This window comes from Exophiala aquamarina (genome assembly GCF_000709125.1).
Source record: "Exophiala aquamarina CBS 119918 chromosome Unknown aczIA-supercont1.2, whole genome shotgun sequence".
In the NCBI taxonomy this organism is placed as follows: Eukaryota; Fungi; Ascomycota; class Eurotiomycetes; order Chaetothyriales; family Herpotrichiellaceae; genus Exophiala; species Exophiala aquamarina.
Genome location: NW_013550586.1, coordinates 2,339,227 through 2,361,066, shown reverse-complemented (window position 1 = coordinate 2,361,066; position 21,840 = coordinate 2,339,227). Strand labels below are relative to the sequence as shown.

General features: G+C 52.4%; 8 protein-coding genes across 8 annotated transcripts; 4 read left to right on the top strand and 4 right to left on the bottom strand.

The window, feature by feature from the left end:
* Positions 1 to 159: 159 nt before the first annotated feature.
* On the top strand, positions 160 to 1,433 carry A1O9_02672 (uncharacterized protein; the record flags this gene model as incomplete). Its single annotated transcript, XM_013408243.1, has 3 exons — positions 160 to 203; positions 343 to 664; positions 738 to 1,433. The coding sequence occupies 3 exons, from the start codon at positions 160 to 162 to the stop codon at positions 1,431 to 1,433; spliced, it is 1,062 nt and encodes a 353-aa protein (XP_013263697.1).
* Positions 1,434 to 1,729: 296 nt separating this feature from the next.
* A1O9_02671 (uncharacterized protein) lies at positions 1,730 to 3,046 on the bottom strand (the record flags this gene model as incomplete). Its single annotated transcript, XM_013408242.1, has 1 exon — positions 1,730 to 3,046. One exon carries the CDS (start codon positions 3,044 to 3,046, stop codon positions 1,730 to 1,732), a length of 1,317 nt encoding a protein of 438 aa, XP_013263696.1.
* Positions 3,047 to 4,795: 1,749 nt separating this feature from the next.
* On the bottom strand, positions 4,796 to 7,273 carry A1O9_02670 (uncharacterized protein; the record flags this gene model as incomplete). The annotated part of the gene is made up of 1 exon (XM_013408241.1): positions 4,796 to 7,273. The coding sequence occupies one exon, from the start codon at positions 7,271 to 7,273 to the stop codon at positions 4,796 to 4,798; it is 2,478 nt and encodes an 825-aa protein (XP_013263695.1).
* Positions 7,274 to 8,589: 1,316 nt separating this feature from the next.
* A1O9_02669 (uncharacterized protein) lies at positions 8,590 to 9,441 on the top strand (the record flags this gene model as incomplete). The annotated part of the gene is made up of 1 exon (XM_013408240.1): positions 8,590 to 9,441. The coding sequence occupies one exon, from the start codon at positions 8,590 to 8,592 to the stop codon at positions 9,439 to 9,441; it is 852 nt and encodes a 283-aa protein (XP_013263694.1).
* Positions 9,442 to 9,478: 37 nt separating this feature from the next.
* On the bottom strand, positions 9,479 to 10,782 carry A1O9_02668 (uncharacterized protein; the record flags this gene model as incomplete). The annotated part of the gene is made up of 2 exons (XM_013408239.1): positions 9,479 to 10,400; positions 10,514 to 10,782. The coding sequence occupies 2 exons, from the start codon at positions 10,780 to 10,782 to the stop codon at positions 9,479 to 9,481; spliced, it is 1,191 nt and encodes a 396-aa protein (XP_013263693.1).
* A 446-nt stretch (positions 10,783 to 11,228) lies between these two features.
* A1O9_02667 (uncharacterized protein) lies at positions 11,229 to 13,163 on the top strand (the record flags this gene model as incomplete). Its single annotated transcript, XM_013408238.1, has 1 exon — positions 11,229 to 13,163. The coding sequence occupies one exon, from the start codon at positions 11,229 to 11,231 to the stop codon at positions 13,161 to 13,163; it is 1,935 nt and encodes a 644-aa protein (XP_013263692.1).
* A 1,712-nt stretch (positions 13,164 to 14,875) lies between these two features.
* A1O9_02666 (uncharacterized protein) lies at positions 14,876 to 17,215 on the top strand (the record flags this gene model as incomplete). The annotated part of the gene is made up of 1 exon (XM_013408237.1): positions 14,876 to 17,215. The coding sequence occupies one exon, from the start codon at positions 14,876 to 14,878 to the stop codon at positions 17,213 to 17,215; it is 2,340 nt and encodes a 779-aa protein (XP_013263691.1).
* Positions 17,216 to 17,933: 718 nt separating this feature from the next.
* A1O9_02665 (uncharacterized protein) lies at positions 17,934 to 21,312 on the bottom strand (the record flags this gene model as incomplete). Its single annotated transcript, XM_013408236.1, has 2 exons — positions 17,934 to 20,894; positions 20,959 to 21,312. The coding sequence occupies 2 exons, from the start codon at positions 21,310 to 21,312 to the stop codon at positions 17,934 to 17,936; spliced, it is 3,315 nt and encodes a 1,104-aa protein (XP_013263690.1).
* Positions 21,313 to 21,840: the final 528 nt, after the last annotated feature.

Below are 21,840 nucleotides of genomic sequence, written 5' to 3'. Positions count from 1 at the left end.
GTTCAATTCTGACAGAAATGTCTCAGAATACCATCTTGGATTGCTGAAAGGGTGAGCTTGAAGCGTCCATTGCTTTTTAGGTGTTTACTTGTTCAGAGGATGGGTACGAAGGACAAGTTATGCTGGCGATTGAGACCGGGCATGTGCCCTATCCACGTGATGAGCGCACAGATCACGTGGGCTGGTCTTATGGCCAGGCTGTGGTAGCACTCGTTCACACAGCTATACTTCGACCAGCTACCTCCTAGACCCCTTTATTTCATTCAGGAGAGCCCATAAAATTCACCCCTGCAACAACTTCCAGGTCTTGGGAATGCAAAAAGGCTAACTCAATATCTCTAGGAAACTTGCCCGACTTCGAGCACAGCTTTTGGAACCTGCACCAGGAGCTGGATCTGGTGGAGGTGCAGGGTTCGATGTTTCTAAATCCGGTGATGCCAGGATATCTCTGGTGGGTTTCCCGTCCGTGGGCAAGTCGACTTTCCTGTCGAAGATCACCAAGACCAAGTCTGAGGTGGCAGCATACTCTTTCACGACCTTGACAGCCATCCCTGGTGTCCTTGAATATGGAGGCGCAGAGATACAAATCCTCGATCTCCCGGGAATCATCGAAGGCGCTTCGGAAGGAAAGGGGCGAGGACGACAGGTTATCAGCGCGGCAAAGGTAAGGCCCTCCAGAGAAGGGTCCCCATTTTCCATCAACGATCGCGCTCTCAACTCACACACCGAGCTTACAGACATCCGACCTCATCCTAATGGTCCTGGACGCGACCAAACGGGTCGAACAACGGGCGCTGCTCGAAGCCGAGCTCGAAGCCGTTGGGATCCGCCTCAACCGCTCGCCGCCCAACATCTACCTGAAAGCCAAAAAGGCCGGCGGCATGAAAATCACCTTCCAAGCGCCGCCGAAGAACCTGGACGAGAAGATGCTGTACAACATCCTGCGCGACTACAAGATTCTCAACTGCGAGGTGTTGGTGCGGGACGAGAACGCGACGGTGGACGACTTCATCGACGTAATCATGAAGGACCACCGCAAGTACATCAACTGCCTGTACGTGTACAACAAGATCGACGCCGTGAGCGTGGACTTTCTGGACGAGCTGGCCCATGAGCCGAACACCGTGGTCATGTCATGTGAGTTGGACCTAGGGATTCAGGACGTGGTGGAACGCTGCTGGCAGGAGTTGAGGTTGATCAGGATCTACACGAAGCGGCAGGGCATTGATCCGGAGTTTGGGGAGGCGCTGATCGTGAGGAATAACAGCACAATCGAGGATGTTTGTGATCAGATCCATCGCACATTGAAGGATACGTTCAAGTATGCGCTTGTCTGGGGCGCGAGTGCGAAGCATGTTCCGCAGAGAGTGGGCTTGAGTCATCCCGTCGCGGACGAGGATGTCGTGCAGGTCGTGAGTGCTTGGAAGGCTTGATTGCGGTGATTCAGAGATATCATGGCCTTTTGGTGAAGGATGGTCTCCATGGTTGTAACAGCTATCCTCGAAAAAGTCTGGTTATCAACCATCGAACGCAGCATCCTCGCTTGGAGAGAACGTCTACGAGTATGAGATTTCCCTGATGATGGTAGAGAAATCAACTACGAACACGTAGTAATTCTAACCTCAAAAAGGTCTCCCTGCCTAGTCCCTCTCGACCTTTCTAGTAATCCCCACTTCCAGTTATACCATGCTACATAACACATCCCTTGCTCCATCTATCTGGCCTGATTTCAGCGAAGCACCCTCCGAGGGTTCAAACTACCCACATCCGCACTGACGCTCCTCCCATCAAACACGAACTCGCTCATGATCTTCCCCGTCGCGGGCCCATTCTGAATGCCCCAGCAAGTATGACCCGCGGCCAAGTACACGCCTTTCCTGGGCGTCAAGCCCACCAAAGGGCCCGCGCCCCTCTCCACCTGTGGCAGATAACAAGCCTGGCGTGCCGTCACCTCGCCATCACGCATTTCGTCCGAGAAACTCGCACAGTAGTCCACGATATCCTGGCATCGCGAACCATCGACCACCACCTCGGCGGCAGACTTCGGCAACGGCACAAGATGGTCCCCTTCGCCGCAGGCGTAGACCTCGCCCTTGGGCCGCGCGTAGATCTCGGGTGTGACGGTTGTGGCGCGGGATTTCGTGCCGGCCTTGTAGTCCTTAGGCAGCGAGATCTGTGTGAAGAGACAGTATGCGGAGACGGGCCTCGAAGGGCGGATTGTCACGCTGTGTGCCCGGAGGGCGCCAATGGGCGCGGAGGGGAGGATGGATTTCGTCCACGGTCCGGCGGTGACGATCACGTCGGTCGCGGAGAGGGAATGCGAAGTGCGGGTTTCCTTGTCGGTGTACTTGACGGTGTGGAGTGCTTCAGATCCAGGGGACGACGAGTCATGGTCGACGATCTCATCGACCGACCCGAGAATCACTTTCACCCCTTTCTCCTCCGCTAGGCGCGCCATGCTCGTCGTGAACTGGTACGGGTGGACTTGCGCCGTGTCCTCAGGCGAGCCCATGCTGTCGTACGCCCGCACGCTCTCCTCCGCAACCCAGTCCAGATCATCCGGCAGCCCAGCGTTGCGCAGGCGGGCGTAGGACTCCGCGCTGCGCTTCTGCAGGCTCACCCTGGCCGCATCCAATTCCAAATTGCCATCACTAGCGACGTCAGAGCGATGGATACCCCGAATATCGTCGCCACATCCATCTCCCGCAGCCTTCATCTGCCGCTCGCCGACCTTCCTCCCAACCAGCTCAATCTGGCCCACGCCCACACCGCGGTATCCCCAGCGCTCCGCGCCATCGTGTTCCCTCGCGAGATCGCCGTGCAGCTTAAAGCTCAGCGGCACCAGACACGCCGGATACGCCCAGAGCGCCAGCAGCCCGCCGGCTTTCCCTGAGGCACCGCTGGCGATGTCCGTCGCCTCGATCAGGTGAATCGTGTGCAGCGAGCGGTCGTATTGAAGGTGCCGCGTTAGAAAATACGCCGTCGTGCACCCGATGATTCCGCCGCCGATGATCACGATGCGCTTCTTTGGCGGTGGTTCCGTCATTGGTTGGCTCTATTGGGAGTCTGTGGTGTCCTGCAATGGATGGTTTGAATTCATGCCAAGATAGCCAAGCGTGCTGCTGGGGTTTCGACAGCACTGTAGTGCTTCGGGGAGGAATATCACTGTTGTCTGCTGTCGTTGATCTGTGTTAGTAAGTAATATAAATTATAGTTGGGCTTGAGATGTGGGGAAGTGGCAAAGAGCAATGACGATGACGATGACGATGACGATGCGGACCTCATCAAGAAAGAGTGAGCTTTTTCGATTCTGTGCAAGACAGGGACGGGCACAGTACCGGGCCAAGGAGAAATCATTACAAGGGATAATTACGCAAAATGACATGATTCACAAAATCAATGTAAATTGAGGGCCGATTGGCTTGGTGCTTCTTTTCAAGGTGACTCCACAGGCGGGCACACTTCAAGTTAAGTGATTGTGGGATTACAAGTTCTGTGAGAAAGACAGCCTATTACGCTTTTGCCGAAATTGAAACTTGCGCAGCTGGCCTGGGTATCAAATGTGCTAGCTTCACGATACTCATCACTCGCGTCTTGGTGACCATCAGGCGTGACCATCCACGCTCGCCATTGCTTTGTGGGGTAAACGTATGATCTCTAGCACAACACCTCGGTGAAAATGTCCATCCATCTGTCATAGAACAGTGCTGTTAGCCAGCAAGACCGAATAGACCTGATGTGCACAGCGTTTGAAAAAAGTGTAGTGTTGGTGTGTTTGTGGTACTTACTGGTTGCGAGCGCTGGTTGGCGGATGGATCAGGGTTGAAAATGTTTCGTTTGGGTCTGTGGACCGCAAATGCTGTATTGATAACACGGCTCTCGTAGGTCTTGATTTTCCAACAGCAGAAATTGACTAGCTCTCGACCTCGTGCCCTTCAACCTATTCTCAATGGCGTAAGCTCCCGCGTTCATGGTCGGGAGCTATTCAAGCATGGTTCTCGACTCCCCGCCACTCATACCTACAAGCTTCCTTGACCTACCTGTAAGTCTCAAGATACTATGCTTCGGCTGCTATTTTTGAAAAGCGTTGAATGAACCTTGGGCTAATATCTCTTGAATTCAGTCGACTGTTTTCTTTTCGGAACATAGGTACATTGGCACATCTCCCTCTGGAAATCTGTCTCATCTCCAAAATTGAAGAGTCGGTTCCGTTGAGCAGGGACGTGATCACAGTGAGCGATTTGGGGTCGCTGCCGGAGTTTGAGAAGCGTGGCAGGGGCCGGTATATTATGGCAAGTGGTCAGAAGGTACGAAAAGCTGGAGCATCACTTTTGAACGGTAGTAATGTCGGACTAAGTCACGTGCTTAAAGTGTTTCGTGGTTCTTGCAGGACATGATGAGAGCTGTAGAAGCATAGTCTTGTGGCTGTGGTATGCTCTAAATCTTGATGTCCGCGAAATAAGACATCTAGTATTCATCTCGTATGGTTCCTTGGGGTCGAACTTCCCATAGCAGGCTCAGGGTGGTGGAGCACGTTTACTAATTGATTAGGTGGGTCAAGCCTCGGATGTATCGCCAGCTGATTTGGGCCTTTTGAAAAGTCGAACACGGCTGTCACGAGGGCTCTGGTTCCCAGAATGACACAGCAGGAAAGAAGACCCTTCGGCCGTGTTGGCGTCGGGATAACCCCGGTGTGTCTCGGGTGTTTCCAGCAATAACAATGAGATGTCGTATCAGCTCTTAATATGTGTCGGTCATCTCGATGTCACCCACAGAAAGCCAGGTCCATGAGGGATCAATCCAGTAGGTCAAAGACCGAGACTTCTCTCTGAGCAACATCGTCTCTTTCCACTCCACGGCTTAGTTCGTAAGTGAAGACAGTGAAGTCTGAGTACGTCAACATGAGTCTGTAGCGACGACTATTTTCGGCAGACGCCCAAGATTCAGTCTGAGCAGGCATCGTCCATTTCCTAAACTCTGAGGGGTGACACGAGGTATCTGCCTCTTTTCGCGCATATGACGGACGTTTGCGCTTAGCACGTCTCGCCACCAGCGAACTGCTTTCCGCTTCATCTTCATGACTAAATTGAAAGTCATCGTCAGATTTGCATCCTCGGTTGCGCAGTAGTAGTACAACTGGATCAAAGGTCGTAGCTACACCATCGACAACTCCATCGGTTCCCCAGGCAATCGTACCTCCCTCTTCGGGGCTGGGGCTCTTCGGCTGGCAGCTCGCACGTCCTTGCACAGGTGATATTGCAATACCTAGTAGTGGTCTCACAGGTCGCAGCTTTTTTGACTCTTGCTTTCTCGTCGGCAATATCCAATCAACACGGAGGCCAGGGGCTCTTGTTTTCCCATTCCGAGTTAGAGTACAAACAGCACATCGGCCAATTTGAGAGGCGATGATGACGACCCCAAGATCGGGAATCTGATGGACCATATTTAATCTATCAAAATTTCCTAGGCCGTTTCTCTCGATAACAGGAGGTAAAGCCTGCTTCAGAAGATTGGCACAGAAAATGTGTGGTGACTCTGCGTCTGGACCGTTCAACAATCTCAAATTCGAGGCGCTGCAGTGAAGCATTGGAATATCAGGAACAGCAGGATCTTGAAAGCTGCTGGATGTCCAAGGTTGCTGCTTTGCTGTGGCAAAAGTGTTGGCCACTTTGTTTTGGTTCGGGGTCTCACCCGGGCTATTCTGGCTTGCAAGCAGAAGCCTCTCGTTCTCCTCGATATCCTGGCTGTTCCGCTGGGCAAGACTAGAAAGAGATGTCATGCTGCGATGGCTGGTTGACGAGAGGCCCTCATCCAGGCCATCTGAGCTTGACTCGTGTTGACCATCGTCCTCTTCCAAGGACATGAAATCCTCCTCCTCATCTTCCATGATGGCAACTGCTACATCTTCTCCCGTGCGATTTTCCTGAATCACCAGGGCAGTGGAAGAGTGTCCTTGCGGAGAATGTACAGAGCGAGAGGTAGTTTGATCGTTCTGGAAGCGGTCAATGTCATCTTGATTGGGGCTGGGTTGATATGTAGGCAAGTCTTCTGGATCGGTGCTGGTGATATCGTCGGATTCCGGCCACAGTTCAATTGCATCTTCAGGCTCAACTGGTTCGTCCGAGTCGTCAGACGTGTCGACCATGAGCGGATGAGCATGGCTATTGCCAGGTGTGCGAAGGCGAACTATGTTTGTGATGTCATAGCTTTCACCAACGTGGCCATGGTAGGGAGGCGCTCTTGAGTGCCCACAGAACTCTTCCATGGTTCGAACTGACCGGAAGCATCGAGGGTCAAGGGCAGCAACGGCCCAGCCCCCTTCGCGGCGCCTTAGCCAGCCTGCACGAATGTTATTCTCTGCAAAGTTCCAAGATTTATGACAAAGAGCTTGCCAGATGTGCCAGATTTTTGTATTGCCGTCGATGTCGGTACTTATCAGCCATTTACCTTGTGGGTCCTGAGGCGTATTCACAAAAGAAATGCTTGGAATGTTGGCATCATGACCCTCAAAGCCAGCAAGAGTGATCTTGTAATTCTTGTCTCGAGGCGGGAGTCCAGCATGGTGGGCGGCATCCCATTCATGCCACTGAGAGAATCGATCAAGATCGGAGTCGTCATCATCCTGATTGGGTTCTTTTGCAGGCTCGTCATCAGCTGTCAATGCAAATGCGAAAACGGTAACCTTTGCACAGGGATCGTCCATGGGGATGTGATGTGGGGTATTTGCTGATACGGCAAGCATGCGAGCCTGAGTATGAATTGACAAACCCCAGGCGGATTCATAAACCCACTCGGAGAAGAAAGGACGAACGTTGCCATATTCAGCGGTTGCAGTATTGCTGAAACGATATGGTTCTTTCCGGATGGCCTCTTCCACGGATCTGGTGTAGTAGGCAGTGATATTACCAGAGTCAGTAGCTATCAACAGGATTTCTTCTGTTCCGAGGTCACCCACTACCAGATGGTTGATAGAATGAGGCCTGTGGCGGTCTATGTAGCCCTGGGCATCTGGATTGGCCATGTCTGGGGCAATGACCAGGTGGGCCATTCTTCCCAGCCTCTGAAAGGGGAAATCAGGCTTGTAGACGACGACATTTTCGTCGGAGGCGACTAAATAGAGATTGAATCGCTGGGACAGAGCAGTCAGATTGTTCCTCCAATGTGACACTGGAGGCGGTGTATATATGTCGTTGTGAGTAAACCTTGCCTTTCCACTCTCGACCCGATTCAATCCAATATTGACCGCTTGAAATGACCTGGGGTCGGCTTCCATTGCGTTATAACTCTAGAAGTTGTACCGAGTATCCAGTGCGACAGCGGGAGGCTAAAAGAGATCAAGCGAATCACTCCTAGTGGCAGTGATGAATATGATGAGACGACCAACCGAGAGAGAAGTGATTTGCAAGTGAAACCACACTGACTTTCCAATTGTTTAGTCAAGGGAGCATTGAATGGACGTGGTGTCGCTTGCAGATATGCATCGAGTTCCTCTGGGCACGTTGCCAGGAATGGACGTAGCCAGAAGTCGCGGATGAGAAGTTTGAGAGGCGAAGCGGAGGCTGAGCCAGAGGCAGATTCAGACTACCATACCTGGCTGGTACAGGTGCTATGGTTCGATGAATGGCGTGTATACGATTTGGCTGGTGGGTCGTCGCGTGGACTAACACCTGCCCAGGGCATTACAGGTATCCAGTGTCAAACGCACCAAAACATGCAATCCGGCGAACAGGATGTATGCAGGATAGCTCGGTAGGGTAGCTCGGTAGGATAGAACAGGACGAAGGACGAAAGGGGACAATACCTCCTCCGCCCAGGCTCTGGGAGGCCAGGGGGTATCACAGGCGTCAATAGTGGATGAGGGTTGGTTCCTAGGGTTGGATGACTCTGTACAACATGAATCGAGGGTGACGGCAGCGGCTGGACTGTGTGAGCTGCGCTCGTTGCCTTTGCCTTTGCCTCTGCCTCTGACTTCTGAGAGGCGTTGAAGTGTTGATGGTGGAGGGAACACGCAGTGGTATGATCTAATAGTGAGCGGGTGTACGGAGTAGGTAGCAAGTAGTTCGTAGTTGGTGGTTCCTGCTATTAGTGGAGGGGCCCTCGGGCTTAAAATGACGCATCGTGCAGAAGCAGAGGCAGCGGCAGAGACAGGGATGATGGCAATCCATGATGGATTCTTCTTCCCACTCGTAACGAACAATTCTCAAGGATCTACTTGCGCATCCTACACATCCTACACGTCCACTTCTACGTTCAGCGGCGCCGTGCTGGGTATCCCATGTATCGTTGATTCCATCCCCGACCATTCCCACAGCCGATACCTGCACTTTCAGACTCAGGCTGGCAGCACAAGTCCATCCCCTGCAATCATATCTTTCAACTATTTCCCTGTCTGTGTTTCAGCCCTTCGCAGGTGAAGGTCTGCTCCTGCTAGATCTCTCGTATTTTCAACTGCACCTACCGCGAGTGCCCATGAGAGATTGCGTTACACAGCAGCACGCTATCCCTAAACTACAGTTGCTTGATTAATCCAACTCAAACCTGACTCTCAACTCCTCAACTTCCCTCCTCACGCATACCCTCCTCCTCGGCATGGATCTCTTAGCTACGGTCCGAAAAGAAGGCTCGAGGGGTGGCCGTGCCGACTTCAAGTGGTCCGATGTACAAGGCTCCTCTCACCGCGAGAACTACCTGGGTCATTCTCTGATGGCCCCCGTTGGCCGATGGCAGAAGGGACGCGATCTCAATTGGTATGCGAAAGCCGACCCTGGTGCACATGACAATTCCGCCGAGGATCCTGCCACCACGGCTGCAAGAGAGCGGAAGGAGGAAATACAAAGAATCAAGCAGGCTGAGGAAGATGCGCTTGCAAGAGCACTGGGCCTGCCCGTCGCCCCAAGAAACAATCCCAATATGGACGAGTTAGGCGGCCAGCGCGAGGTTAGCGGGATGCTGAAAAATGCTGCAGATGGCAATGACGCTGCGGCTTCGAGAGGGATTGGATACGGGCGCCCTGCAGGACTGCCCAATCCAGAAATGGTCAGTCCACCCAGAGAACGAATTGAAGGCTTCACGAACCCCGGCGATGCCGAGCTGCAGTATGCGCTGAAAGAGTACAAACGTAGACATGATGAACCGAAACGTGACGGACGGAGAAGACATCGGAGCCGAAGCAAAAGTCGAGATCGCGACAGGGAACGTAAAAGACGACGCGACGATGGCGGCCGACATAGAGAATCACACCGAGGAAAATACAAAGATCAGCGATCACGAGGACATTCGTCTTCCCTCGAGAGGCCCGCTCGTCGGCGCTCATACTCTCCTTCAGATACCAGGAACGAGGCTGCTCATCACCGGGAGAGAGGCACACACAGATCATCCGATCGTAAAGACCGGGAGCGCCGTGGACACCACGATGACAGAAGACGCTATGACAAGCCGTGAAAAGCGCGGGATCGGGGTTTTGGACCTTAACATTGGATTAACTCAAATGCAACCCGAGTGACGCATCAAAGACATCACTCTCCAAGTCCTTGATGTCGATATCTACCACACCCAACTTGCTAGCACCGCTTCCTTGTTTGGTCATGTCCGCAGATATACTGGTCTCGGCAAATTCCTCGAGCTCCTCGCTCACTGTTTTGAGCTTTTCTCTGACGCTGGCAACTCCCTCTACCCCGACAATATGACGCGCAGGCGGATTCTCATGGCCACCAATCGCCGTTACTGCATGCACTGTCTCTGCAATGAGCTTTTCGGTATGAGCCGGGCTCAGTGGAGGGTACATGCTGACCACTTCATTGCGACCGAGGAGCCATGGCCCACTCTGCCTCTCGGCCTCAGACGACGGTGATTGAATATCGAATTCTGGCGGTGGTGGATGCTCCTCCCTAATTCCAGGGAGACGGTTCAGAAGCCCGTCGAGTATTCCTCGAAACATGGGAGCGGTCTGACCGAATTCTCTCGAGTACTCTTTCATCGGTGGAGCAGATGTTACTTTGTTGGTCAAGATACCAATCTCCACGCTGGGCTGAACAATGGTCAACTTGATGTTGAATGGAGCAATCTCATAGGCGATGCTGTCGCAGAATCCTTCCAATGCCCAATTGGAAGCACAGTACATACTTAACCCTGGTGTCCCTAGATGACCAGTGATCCCGGTCATGACAATGATGTGGCCATTAATTTGAGAGCGCATCTGGGGAACCACAGCGCGGATGATATTCATGGGACCAAAGAAGTTCCTCTCGAATTGGTCGCGCACCAACGTCAGGGTGCGGTAGCTTGCCCCAAGCTCCTCGATCGTGCCCACTATTGCCTCGCTTGTACAGCAGAACAATATGTCCACTCCACGAAAGGTGTGGACTCCTTCTGCTACGGCTGCCTGGCAATGCGCGACGTTCCTAGGACAAGTCAACCTCCAAGCACTTTCAGATACGTAACTACTGGAAATTGATGATGATGGCGATGGCGATGGCGATGGCGACAATGAGTATTCATAGACAGCCGTGCTTACCTGATATCCAGCGCAACGACCTTTAAACGATCTTTCCAGCCCGCATTTCTTCCCACTTCCGCTAAAAAGCTTTTGAACTCCTTACTCCGTGCCCCATTATTTTCGAACTCAGCTTGGATAATACCAGACACCACGTAGTCACCATGATTCAAGATCTGGCGAGCTATAGAGATCCCAATTGGAGAGTCACCAGACGTCAATAGCCAGACCCTCGGGGCGTTGTGAGTGGGAAACTGAGGCGCAGGAATGGGAACCGACCCATTTGCCATTGCAGAGCTTCTCGCCAATCATGGCCCAATATCGAGTATCATCCTCGATCTCTGGCAAGATTTGAAGAAAGACAGTGTTCTCTTTGGCTGAAATATCTATGTTAGTTGCGTGATTGGACTGCCGTGCAAGTTCAGAGCGACGAAATGCGCCAAGAACAAGACTCGAACCTCGGCCTCGGAACAATCTTCTCCCGTGCAATTGCGTCTTGCGGAAAAAAGTGGCGGGGAATCGGGGCGTGGGTGGACTCCGTTCTTGCAGTCGAGGGTAGGAATCGGACTGCCACTCTGTCCGTTCTACTCCCAATCTACGACAATCTACTTCCACGTTACTCCTCCAGTTCCTGAATCTCGCAGATACAAGATGCCGGAGGCCAGAGGTAGCGGCACAGCTGCAGCCCGACAGGAGGAAGGCGGCGGAAAGGTACCACTCCCTTGCTTCCCATACAATGACCACTTGGTTCCATGCTAACGGCCGCCCGCAGTCGATGGTTCAGACCATTGTCCAAGGGATCGCCATCTTTGCAGCTACACAGTTCGTGGTCAACCAGTTCTTCGGGTCCAAGACTGGACAAAGCACCGGTGCTACTCCCCAAGCTGGAAGTGGCAATTTCAACGAGAGACCAGATGCCGCTGCTGTTGCTAACTACTCCACCATCCCACTGAACGTCGTACCTATCTGGCCTGAGGATAGCTCGCTCGATGTGCAGATCTATGTGACCTCGCGGAACCCTCTTCCTGCCCTGAGTACCCTCCCTAAAGAGCTGCTCGTTCTTGACGAGAAGAATTTCCAGCAAGGAGATTACAAGGACACCCGGGAAATTGACACTACAATTGTTGTTCCGAAAGAAGTGCAGCACAATGCCACTCTATGGGCGCACTTCTTTGTTGGATTGACGGGGAGTGAGATAGACCCAACGTCGAAAGGCTACGATCCGGCCAAAGCATATCACTTCCAGAGACCACTGAACCACTATCATGCTAAGAAGAAAGTGCGCAAACTCAAGAATTTGCTTGAAAAGAGCGAGGACTCTGGGGAAGAGCCAGAGGAACCCCAGGGCGTTCAAATTGCGTCCTATTACCACCCAAATTTCACGCTCGCGCTCATCCCGAACACTGGCACGCAAAGCTGGCGGCAGATGCATCCTGCAATCCGCAAGAACATTGTACTGGAGGGAACCGGTGCACGAGATTTGTCGGGTCAGAACGGATGGTATTACCCAGTCTTCTATCTGAACACATTCTGGCAACTGCGATCACACATGACAGAGCTCAACGACACGGTGACGGAGCTGCCTCTCAAAATCCAGCTGTATAATCTTGTCAATTGGAAATACTCGATCTTGTCGAGCATTGACGATAGCATCAAGCAGCAGCAGCAGCAGGCCGCTTTTGGAGCGCCATCACCGACTGGGGGTGACGGGAGCGAGATGGAGAAGTTCAAGGAGATTCTGCTCGACACCAATTCGTACCTGCTAGGGACGACGTTTGTTGTCAGTATCTTCCACATGGTATTCGAAATGCTGGCGTTCAAGAGCGATATTGCGCACTGGCGAAAGAAGAAGGATGTTGTTGGGACATCAGTGCGCACGATTCTTGCCAATGTGTTCATGCAGGCAGTCATTTTCCTGTATCTGGTGGATAATGCCGATGGGACCAGCTGGATGATTCTAGCAGGTCAAGGGTTTGGAATTCTTCTGGAAGCCTGGAAAATCACCAAGACGGTCGATGTGCGCCTTCGCGAGCCCGGGCCGGATTCGGCGTTCAAATTCCTGCCTTATGTCGTCACGTTTGAGGACAAACACAAATTGACGGAGAAGGAGAAACAGACTCAAGAGTACGACCAGATTGCGTTCCGCTATCTCTACATCGTGGCAGTGCCGCTTCTGCTGGCGTATGCGGTCTACTCATTGGTCTACGAAACGCACAAGTCGTGGTACAGTTTCGTGATTGAAACGCTGGTGGGCAGTGTCTATGCATATGGGTTCTTGATGATGGTGCCCAGCCTCTACATCAACTACCGTCTGAAGTCTGTGGCGCATATGCCGTCCAAGGCCATGACGTACAAGTTCTTGAACACGTTTATTGACGACCTGTTTGCCTTCACGATCCGAATGCCGACATTACATCGACTGGCCACGCTCCGGGACGATGTGATTTTCTTCATTTGGCTGTATCAAAAGTACAAGTACCGAGTTGATTACTCGAGAGTCAATGAATTCGGGCAGGGCGGGGATAGCGACGACGAGGATGCAGCTGTGGGCGAGAAGAAGGAGGAGAAACTTTTGGCAGACCAGGACACGAAACAGTTGAAGCCCACTGCACCGATGGCCAGTGTGAGCGGCGCGGAGAAGAAGGGTGGCGCGAAGAAGAGGAAGTCGTGACCGACAATGAGATGGGTACGTCGCGGGTCCTTGCAGGGAACATCTTGGACCTATTCTGTCTTATTCTCGATGGCACATATCTGGAGGGCAAGGGCTGAGAGACGAGATGCTGTCGCCCTGGTCTGGCCAAATATGACCATATGGAAGAAGTCATTTCCTTTAATATCTAGCTCATCGGCATGATAGAGTTTGAATTTCTGTATATGGAGTCTAGGTACTGGCCATTTCGTCTGATTTCTGCTGGTGAATTTATCCTTGAGAAGGGTGAGGGTATACCTAGATGCGCAACATATCCACGATGGCCTCTTGCAGATCGAACTGAATAATCGATTGCCCCGTGCCGCAGCGTTCTTGACACCTACTCGTGGTTTATTACTTCCACTTCACCCCATATCACATACGGTTGGAGTCAAGGTAGCGCATGAAAACAGGAACAGCTCAAAAGAGCCAAAGACCCTGGAAGACCTTTCCCGGATGATCCTTGTAGAGACTCGAAAGTATGCCAGTGCTTGGAGGCAGCTAGGGAGATGGTTGGTGGGAAGAGGACAGCGCTACGGGATGCATGGCTGAGGGCTTGAAAGGCTATCACACCTTCCGGGCGGCTGCAGCTGCTTGGGGTGCTTTCTGACTTGCTGTGTCGCTCTTTCCCTCTGCGCTTTTGGATGGTTGTACCCCACCTTCCCTGGATGGTCTATGGCCATCAGTGCTCCGTACCTCGTCTCCTCGTCTCCTCGTCTCCCCGTCGCCTCGCCTCTCTTCCTCTCTGCTCGTACCAGTTGCCCTCTATCTCACTTCGACCTCCTCCTCCTCCACCACCTCTCCACCCACCACCCATCCACTCGCCTCCCGTCTCTTTCCATCCTCATCCTCATGCATGGGTTCCTGGTTTCCATCACCCTCTCCACCCAGTCATCTTCTCTACCCATCATGTTTTCCTCCTGCTCCTTTCTCTCATTCGCTCTCTTCTTGTATCTTTTCCTTCTCGGTCCGCTCCATGTCGCACTAGTGCCATTCCTGCTCCATTCCTGCTACTGACCCAGTTCGCCATCATAGCCAATCCACGTCATCCTGCAAGCGCTGACAATACCGCTGCTTAATCCTCACAGATGCCACAGTTCTCTTGTGAGCCATGGCCAGACATGAGCTGTCCTACCATTGCTCCAGGCTCAGCAGTAGCTTCTTGGTCTACTGTTCTGTCCCAATATCACGGTGAGTAGTGCCAATTCCAATTCCTCCACACGCGCGGTCATTCTTCGTCACCTCCATCCCTACATCCCTCCCTTCCCGATCGCATGCGATATGCCTTCCTCTTTGTGATCCATCTCTCTATATCGCACCAGCGATTCCCCTCTTCCCCTCCAGCTCCTTCCAAGAGCCTCGAGTTCCGACCTTCCTCCCTTCCTTACACTCGCTGTCTTGTTGCTTTGTTGCTGAGAGCTGGCTCTCTCTCTCTGTTATACCATATACCCAAATCCTCCGAGGACTGGATATCTCGACTGGGGTGCTTTTACCGGTCACTGAATATATGACCTTCAACGAGACAAACGGCCCCCGATAGCTCATTCCCACTCAACATTGGTCCACCCCCAGACCTGTCCGGAGACCCATTGGTAGTCCGCCCTGCTACAGTGTGCAGGACACTTCCACCCTCCGCGTCGTACTTCCACCACTTTCCTTCTTTGCTGGTGAAGAAGACAAGACGGCTCCCAGACATGTCTTCGTCCCCACTTGAAGTATTGGCGCAGCTGTTCGCACGAGGCGAAGATGAGATTGAGGAGTTGGTCAAGCGAGTCAACATCCCCATCAACAGCACGACACCTCCACTGCTTATCGAAGCCATAAAACAGGATCCTTTCACCGATGCAGCAAAGTATGGCTTGCTGTATACATATGTGGGAATCATCCTGGTGGTGACGACAACCTTGACCCGCCTTTATTACTACTGGGGCGACAAGATCCGAACAGCTCTCTACAAGGAAGAAGTCATCAACTCTGCCAGCACCGTCTCCCCCTTTGGCGCGTCACCTTCACCATACAATATGTACGGGAACTACGAACTCCCTAGTGCCGCCAGCGAGATGACCGATGCCTCGCAACGACACTTCTTTCCTTCCAGAGGCCCGCTTGTGCACGAGAAGCCGAAGCAGCAAGCTGCTGTGTCTGCCATCGCACCTCTTAATAACACAATCGCCTTCTTCAGATGGATTTTCTACAGACCTATTCCTCCAGTTCGTATTGCCAAGAGGTTCACTTTTAACTTTCCCTCTCTCGGCGTCCTTGTCATCGTGGCAATCTGTCTAGTGGCCTCCTTGCTCTATTGCTTCCTGCCTCAGCCACTCTTCTATGAGACCATGGCCTACGGATCCCCTCCATTGGCAATCCGTGCCGGAATGATGTCGGTTTCCCTCTTACCGTGGGTTGTCGCCTTGGCCACAAAGGCCAATCCGATTTCCATGGTAACTGGAATTAGCCATGAACGACTAATTGTCCTTCATCGATGGACGGCATACCTGTGCGCCATCTTCGGTATCATCCATGCCGTTCCATACTGGGTGCAATCCATGAAAGACCCCGAAGGCTTCGCAACGTTCAAACTCTACTTCCATCAAAATTGGTACATCTTCACCACGGGTATCGCGGCATTAGCACCTCTCCTCTTTCTGACTCTCCATTCACTTCCGATCCTCCGTGCTCGAGCATACGAACTGTTTGTCATCCTCCATATCCCGGTTGCGTGGGCTTTCATTGGTCTACTCTTCTGGCATTGTAATAACTATCTGACATCATGGGCCTATCTCTACTCGACAGTTGTCTTGATGGCCTTGTCCATGTTTGCTCGCCTGTTCTACTTGAACTGGATGAATCCCCTACGCTCCTCATGGCTGATCGGAGAGGAGTCCGCTGTCACCATACTGCCAGAGGGTGCCCTTAAGGTGACCATCCCCACTCAGAAAAGATGGCGTCCAGGTCAATACGTTTATTTGAGGATGCCAGCGATCTCGGTCTTGGGAAATCATCCGTTCACCATCTCCTCTCTGTGCAGCATGGACTTTCCATCCGAATATGGCGAACAGTATCGAGACATGACCCTAGTATTCAGACCATTTGCAGGATTCACCCGAAAGGTTCGTGAAACTGCCCTTAAGAAGGGATCATACAAGACGTACAGAGCTTTCGTCGATGGGCCTTATGGCGGTATGCACCGACAAATGGCCTCTTTTGACAACGTCATCTTCTTCGCAGGTGGAAGTGGTATCACTGCCATTGCAAGCCAGCTCCTTGATTTGATCAAACGCATGCGTGACGGCAAAGCAACGACCACCAAGGTTCATGTTATATGGGCCATGAAACGCCCCGACATTATGGAATGGTTCAAAGAAGAACTACGGATATGTAGAGAATGCGCCCCTCCTAATTCCGTTCAATGCCACTTCTACATCACTGCCGCCAAGCGCTATGAGCCTGAGCCCGATATTAAGGAGCATCGCCTCAGTGGCATTAGGGACAAGATTTCGGATGCCATCCACAATGCCGGAAGTAAACGCAACTCGGCTCTTGTCATGATGGAACAAGAGCCCGACTTGAAACGAGAATTCGAAGATAGCATTACGGCGCTCCCCCAGGCCTACATGGCACCTCCTCGTCACCTTGCTCCACCAGGACAAGAACCTCAAACATATTTCCCTCCACCTCCGAGTAATCGAATGTCGACTCTTTCACAAGCACAAGCCGAAGCAACCAGGTCATTCGACTTTGGCTTCCCTCAAACTCCCACAAAATTCCAGAAGAATCTCATGCGCTTTGCCTTCTTACCCACAAACGTTGTCAGCCAACGTCGTGACGGGTGGCGAACGGAGTACGGCCGTCCGGACATTCCTTACATGCTGAAAGGTCTCAGCAAGGAGTTCGGCCGTAGAACGTGTATCTATGTTTGTGGGCCTCCAGAGATGCGAACTGACGTGGCCACAACAGTGGCGCGCTTGCAAAGCACCGTCTGGAGTGATCCCAGCAAAGATGAGATTTTTCTGCATGCTGAGAATTATGCCATGTGATGTGATGTCATGTGATGCGACCGTAGATTTCTTTTATACCATATACCCTATTCCTTTGCATCAAGGGCGATTCCAGGTCTCACGACATCTTTCTTATACTACTTACCTATCTATACCTAATCTTTGGCGGGCTTTGTGAAAGGGGTCGATTTGAGATACCCGAGGAATTGAGTTTGCTGGAGGCAAGCAACTGAAACAAGCGCCGATTTTTTCCGGGAGCATCCATCGAGTCGATGATGGATGCCATGGATTGGACTCGAACAGTGAAGAGCATGAGTCCAGACCTGGATGATGTTGCTGATTACTTATATACCAATGACGTACGGATTTGGTTGGAGAGAGATCTATATACCCGTCTGCATGACTTGCTCACCTCACTGTGGCACATCAACGGAGAATGAATAAATAGCAAGAGCAGTCTCTTCTGTTTAGTCCAGTCAAGCCTAGGCCGTACACAATGAATGGCATTATCTCTCTCTATGATCTACCAAATTTCAAAATACCACTCGGGGCTTTGGCTCAGGGTTAGGGACTCTAAGTTAGGGACCTACTCGTGACGTGACCGCGGCATCCACAAGGGGAAACCTGCTAAGTGCTTGAGTGCCCGGGTACCCAAGTGGTCTGGTGCTCAGTGTAGGATGCTGTAGGGGACTACCAACACTAATATAGATTCAAATAAATATGTGAGCGCACGACGGCCCCCGTATCCCATGCCGCGCTACGCACAGACCTCCCATCTCGCAAGACGGCCCACTCTCTCGCCGGCATTGCGGACAATACAGAGAAAACGGGTGCGCACGCGCGTGCCTTCGTTTTCCGTGGCGGGTGCAGACGCACGCGCCCAGCCCTCGACGACGCGCTGGGTCCAGATACTGCCGATGGCGGTGCCGCGGCCCTCGGACAGGTTGTAGCCGTCGCTGCTCGTCACGAAGCCGATCAGGTCGTGGGCGTGTGGAACCGGCGGGTGTTGGTGCTCATTGTCGCGAGAGGAGCTGAGTGCAGGGAAGAGCCCGGTGAGTGATTCCTGCGTTTGCTGCTGCTGCTGCTGCTGCTGCTGCGACTGCGGAATAATTTGGGGCTCGGCCTGGGGCCGTCGCGCCGGCGCTGTTTCTGGGCCGTCGCGCTGTGCAAGGGTATTCTTGTCTTTCCCCTTGTTGTTGCCTCTTGCAGTGGAGCTAACCTGGTCCGACCTTTTCGTCGGAGGCATCACTTTTGGCACTTCGCCGTCTCCGCGACCGTAGGTGCTGTTCGGCCCATATTTGTCGATGACTTCTTGTGGGGCGTTTTTGGGTAGGACGTTGACACGCGCGAGTGATTCGCGGGGGATCGCGCTGGGCTTCCTCGGCAGGCCGAACCTGTTGGTCTTGGGCTTGGGGAAGTGTTGGTTCTGCCTGAGACGACTGGTGTTCGTGGTCAAGTGGAGAGGTAGCAGTGCGAGCCAGCGGCTGCGGAGGCTATCGGCATTGTCTGATGAGCGAGGATATGATGATGCGTTGGGGCTGATGGTTGAGGGAGGCCGCTGTGCTGGTGGGGGGGCTTCTGAGGACCAGCTTTGTGGCGGGTGGTCTTGAGTCTCGGAATTTGAGAGCGTGGTAGATTGTGTTTCCTGAGCTCCAAGTTTGGGTTCGGGGGTCGGAAGCCGGTAGATGCGAGCCCCCCTGCTCGGTGTGCCGCGGTCGAGAAATGTGATGCGGATGGCTGACAAGACAGGATAAGCTGGAAAATTCCAATGTGAAAGCTTCATCAACAAGGACGAGCTGGCTGCAGGAGAGAGTTGAAAATATTTGCGGTCAGCGCCCGTGGGGAAGACTACCCTCTCGTCGTCCTCGATTTCTGGGCTCGAAGTATTGCGACGAGGAGCTGATTGTTCCCTTTCGGCTTCTGCCTTCGCTTTGGCTGCTTTGCGTTGCCGCTGGGTCAATGGTGGCTTGTTGTCCTTCTCTGAAGACCTGTCTCCATTCTTTATTGGTTCATTTCCAGGAGGTATTTTTCCGCTCTCGAAGAGATATTCCCAATCACAGGCCCAGCCTCTGCCAACCTCCCCCATTCTGCTTAAGCCTAAATCAAGTTTATCCCAAGAAAAGCGATGTTTAGGTGGTCTTCGAATCCATTCGTCAAACTTTCTCTCGCTCTGAGTGCGCTCCCACGCTTTGCCTGCTTCGGTGCCCGGTAAGTCGGCAGGAAACCAAGGTATCTGTTGCTCGAAAGCCAATTGTTGTGTCTGGTCCAGTCCACCAAATCGAGGAGTTCCGCCTGATGACAAAGGGTAGTACATCAAAGAACGCCATACTAAGTCGACACAGGGCCACGGGAGCAGAACTGTCCAACTTCCATGAGAGTTCGTAGTAGATGGTCCAAGTGAGACATCAGCTCTTGAGGCAAGGATTATTACTGGGATCTGTGGGTCTTTGTCGGTCGGAATTGGGTTCTGCCCAGGAGGTGCAATTGCTCTTCGTCGATTGATCGCTCTTTGTGATGGCAAAGAATTGCTTAAGAGAAAGCGAGCCTTGTGTGAGTAAAGACGAGATGATGTCGGAGTCTTGTCAGGGATCCAGGATACAAGAGTTTCATTTAACGTGCTATCATGGGCATCCCTGGGGATTTTAACCTGGGTCGGCGGGTGATTCAGTCGAGGGTCCATGATATCAACAGCAAGGAGAGCATTCTGAGGCAATAGGCTCGGATTGTTGAGCCCAGCGAGACTACTCCATACATGCGAATGAGGGTGTTCGGATGTTATGTGCCATTGAGGTGGACGAAGCACACCAAGAAGAGCCTCCGTTGATCCTGGACCTTGAATCTCAATGCTTCCAATTTCGAATCGCAAATCATCTACCAAAATTTGTGGTTTCTGCGTCTTGGCCATTTTCAGAAGCTCGTTCCAGAACTGGTGGAAGGCTGAAGGATGTATTTGAATCAAGATTTGGTGGGTCAATTTCGTTTTGGACCTGCTTTGTGACTCTGGCTTGGTTGTATCATTTGGCTTGGCGGTGGTTCCCTCAGCACTTACTGGATTGGATATTGTTTTGTCGCTTGGTCTAATTGCGTTTACGCACCAGATGATTTTTACCGGGGCGATTGGCTGCTTGTCGTTATCTGGCTCATGAACCCAACCTTGGGCAAAGCGGGTGCCCGATTTCCACTTATTTTGCAGAGTGAGGGAAAGGCCTTTGGGGACAAAACCAAGGCGGTTTAGCATACTTTCTATGGCAGACTGTGTTCCACGACAAGCCACGGTGGACATATAGCTGGTATCCCAAGCAATACATCCACGCTGGCCCGCAGCCCGATGACTAGGGCGATAGCTTTTCTCCGTGGGACGCAACGGAATAGCCATCCTCCACAATGGCTCAACCGGACGTGTCATGTGGGCTCGCTTGGTGTGCCAGAGATGCGTGGGAAGCCATGTTTTGTTGACCTGTCTTTTTTTATACTTGACTGTGGCCCGCGGTGCTTCTGCGAGTTTATTTTTCTTCGGTCTTGGGATGCGTGAGAACTGGACATGATTTTCAGGGTCATCCTGTTTTGCATTGGCCTTTGCATCCTTCTTTCTTTGACGGACGGTCTTTGCATTTTTGTTCCAATTTCCAAGTAGTTTCGCCCGGTCGAGTCTGAGCCTCAGTTTTTTGGAGGGGGTCCGTCTTCGCTTGGTGACAATCGGCGTATTGTCTTCCATCATCTGTACCCATCCTGGTTAGCGGGTGTCAGCGTAGACCTCTTGGATTCAGCGTGATGTAGCTCACCTCACGTTCTGCTCTCCTCCGCAGCCGCCGGGGCACCTTTTTGGCATTATGACTCGCAGTCCTCCTTCTCATGTGGCTCGGGACTTGCTGAAAGGCCCTCGACATCAAGGCTTTACGAGAATTTCGCATACTCTTGTCAAGCGCACCGATCTCAAACTCTCGCGCTTTGATGAAGGACGCAATGTTGAGTTCGCCGTTGGCGGAGATGGAGGACATGGCTTTGGAGGTGCCCCGCTGGACTGGTATTGACCGGGCATCTTGGTTCTTCTGTCTTTTGCGTGCTTGCGAGGTCAGGGCTGGTCTGTCAAATGCGACTTTTCGCTTTTGTCCCGGGACCTGGGCAGACGATACCATGTCTCCTATCTCAACTTATTGAAGTCCATTAGTGACGTGTTTTGGTGCAGTCGCGTCGCCGCGTGTCGATGACTTTTGTGGCACTAGCGAGTTGATTTCGGTAGTGATTGGGCTTGGCAGTGCAGGTGACCTAAAAGCGGCGTGGACCTGTGCACTCTTCGGACGAGTACTTCGGACTAAGCTCAAGATCAAGCATCTGCGGGAAATCGAGCCGGAAGAAGCCGCGATAGCCTACTTCAAAAGTTCACGGGCGGCTCGCGGGGTCGCCCCTTCAATCCGCAGAGCCCGGTACCTCCTAACTCTAAGGCACTAAAAGAGGTTGTGGGCTCGCCTAATTCTTATTTTATCGGCATCCCTCCAACTCCAGAGTTACAGTCGAACTTCCTCCGGAGTTTATAATCAATTTAACAGTCCTTTTTGTATGTGTTCCATCCTCCTACGCCATCTGACGTGAACTCCAGAAGTAGAGCAAGGATTCAATGGCATCAGCTTCGCAGATCAAATCGCTGCACAGCTGGCTACAGTACA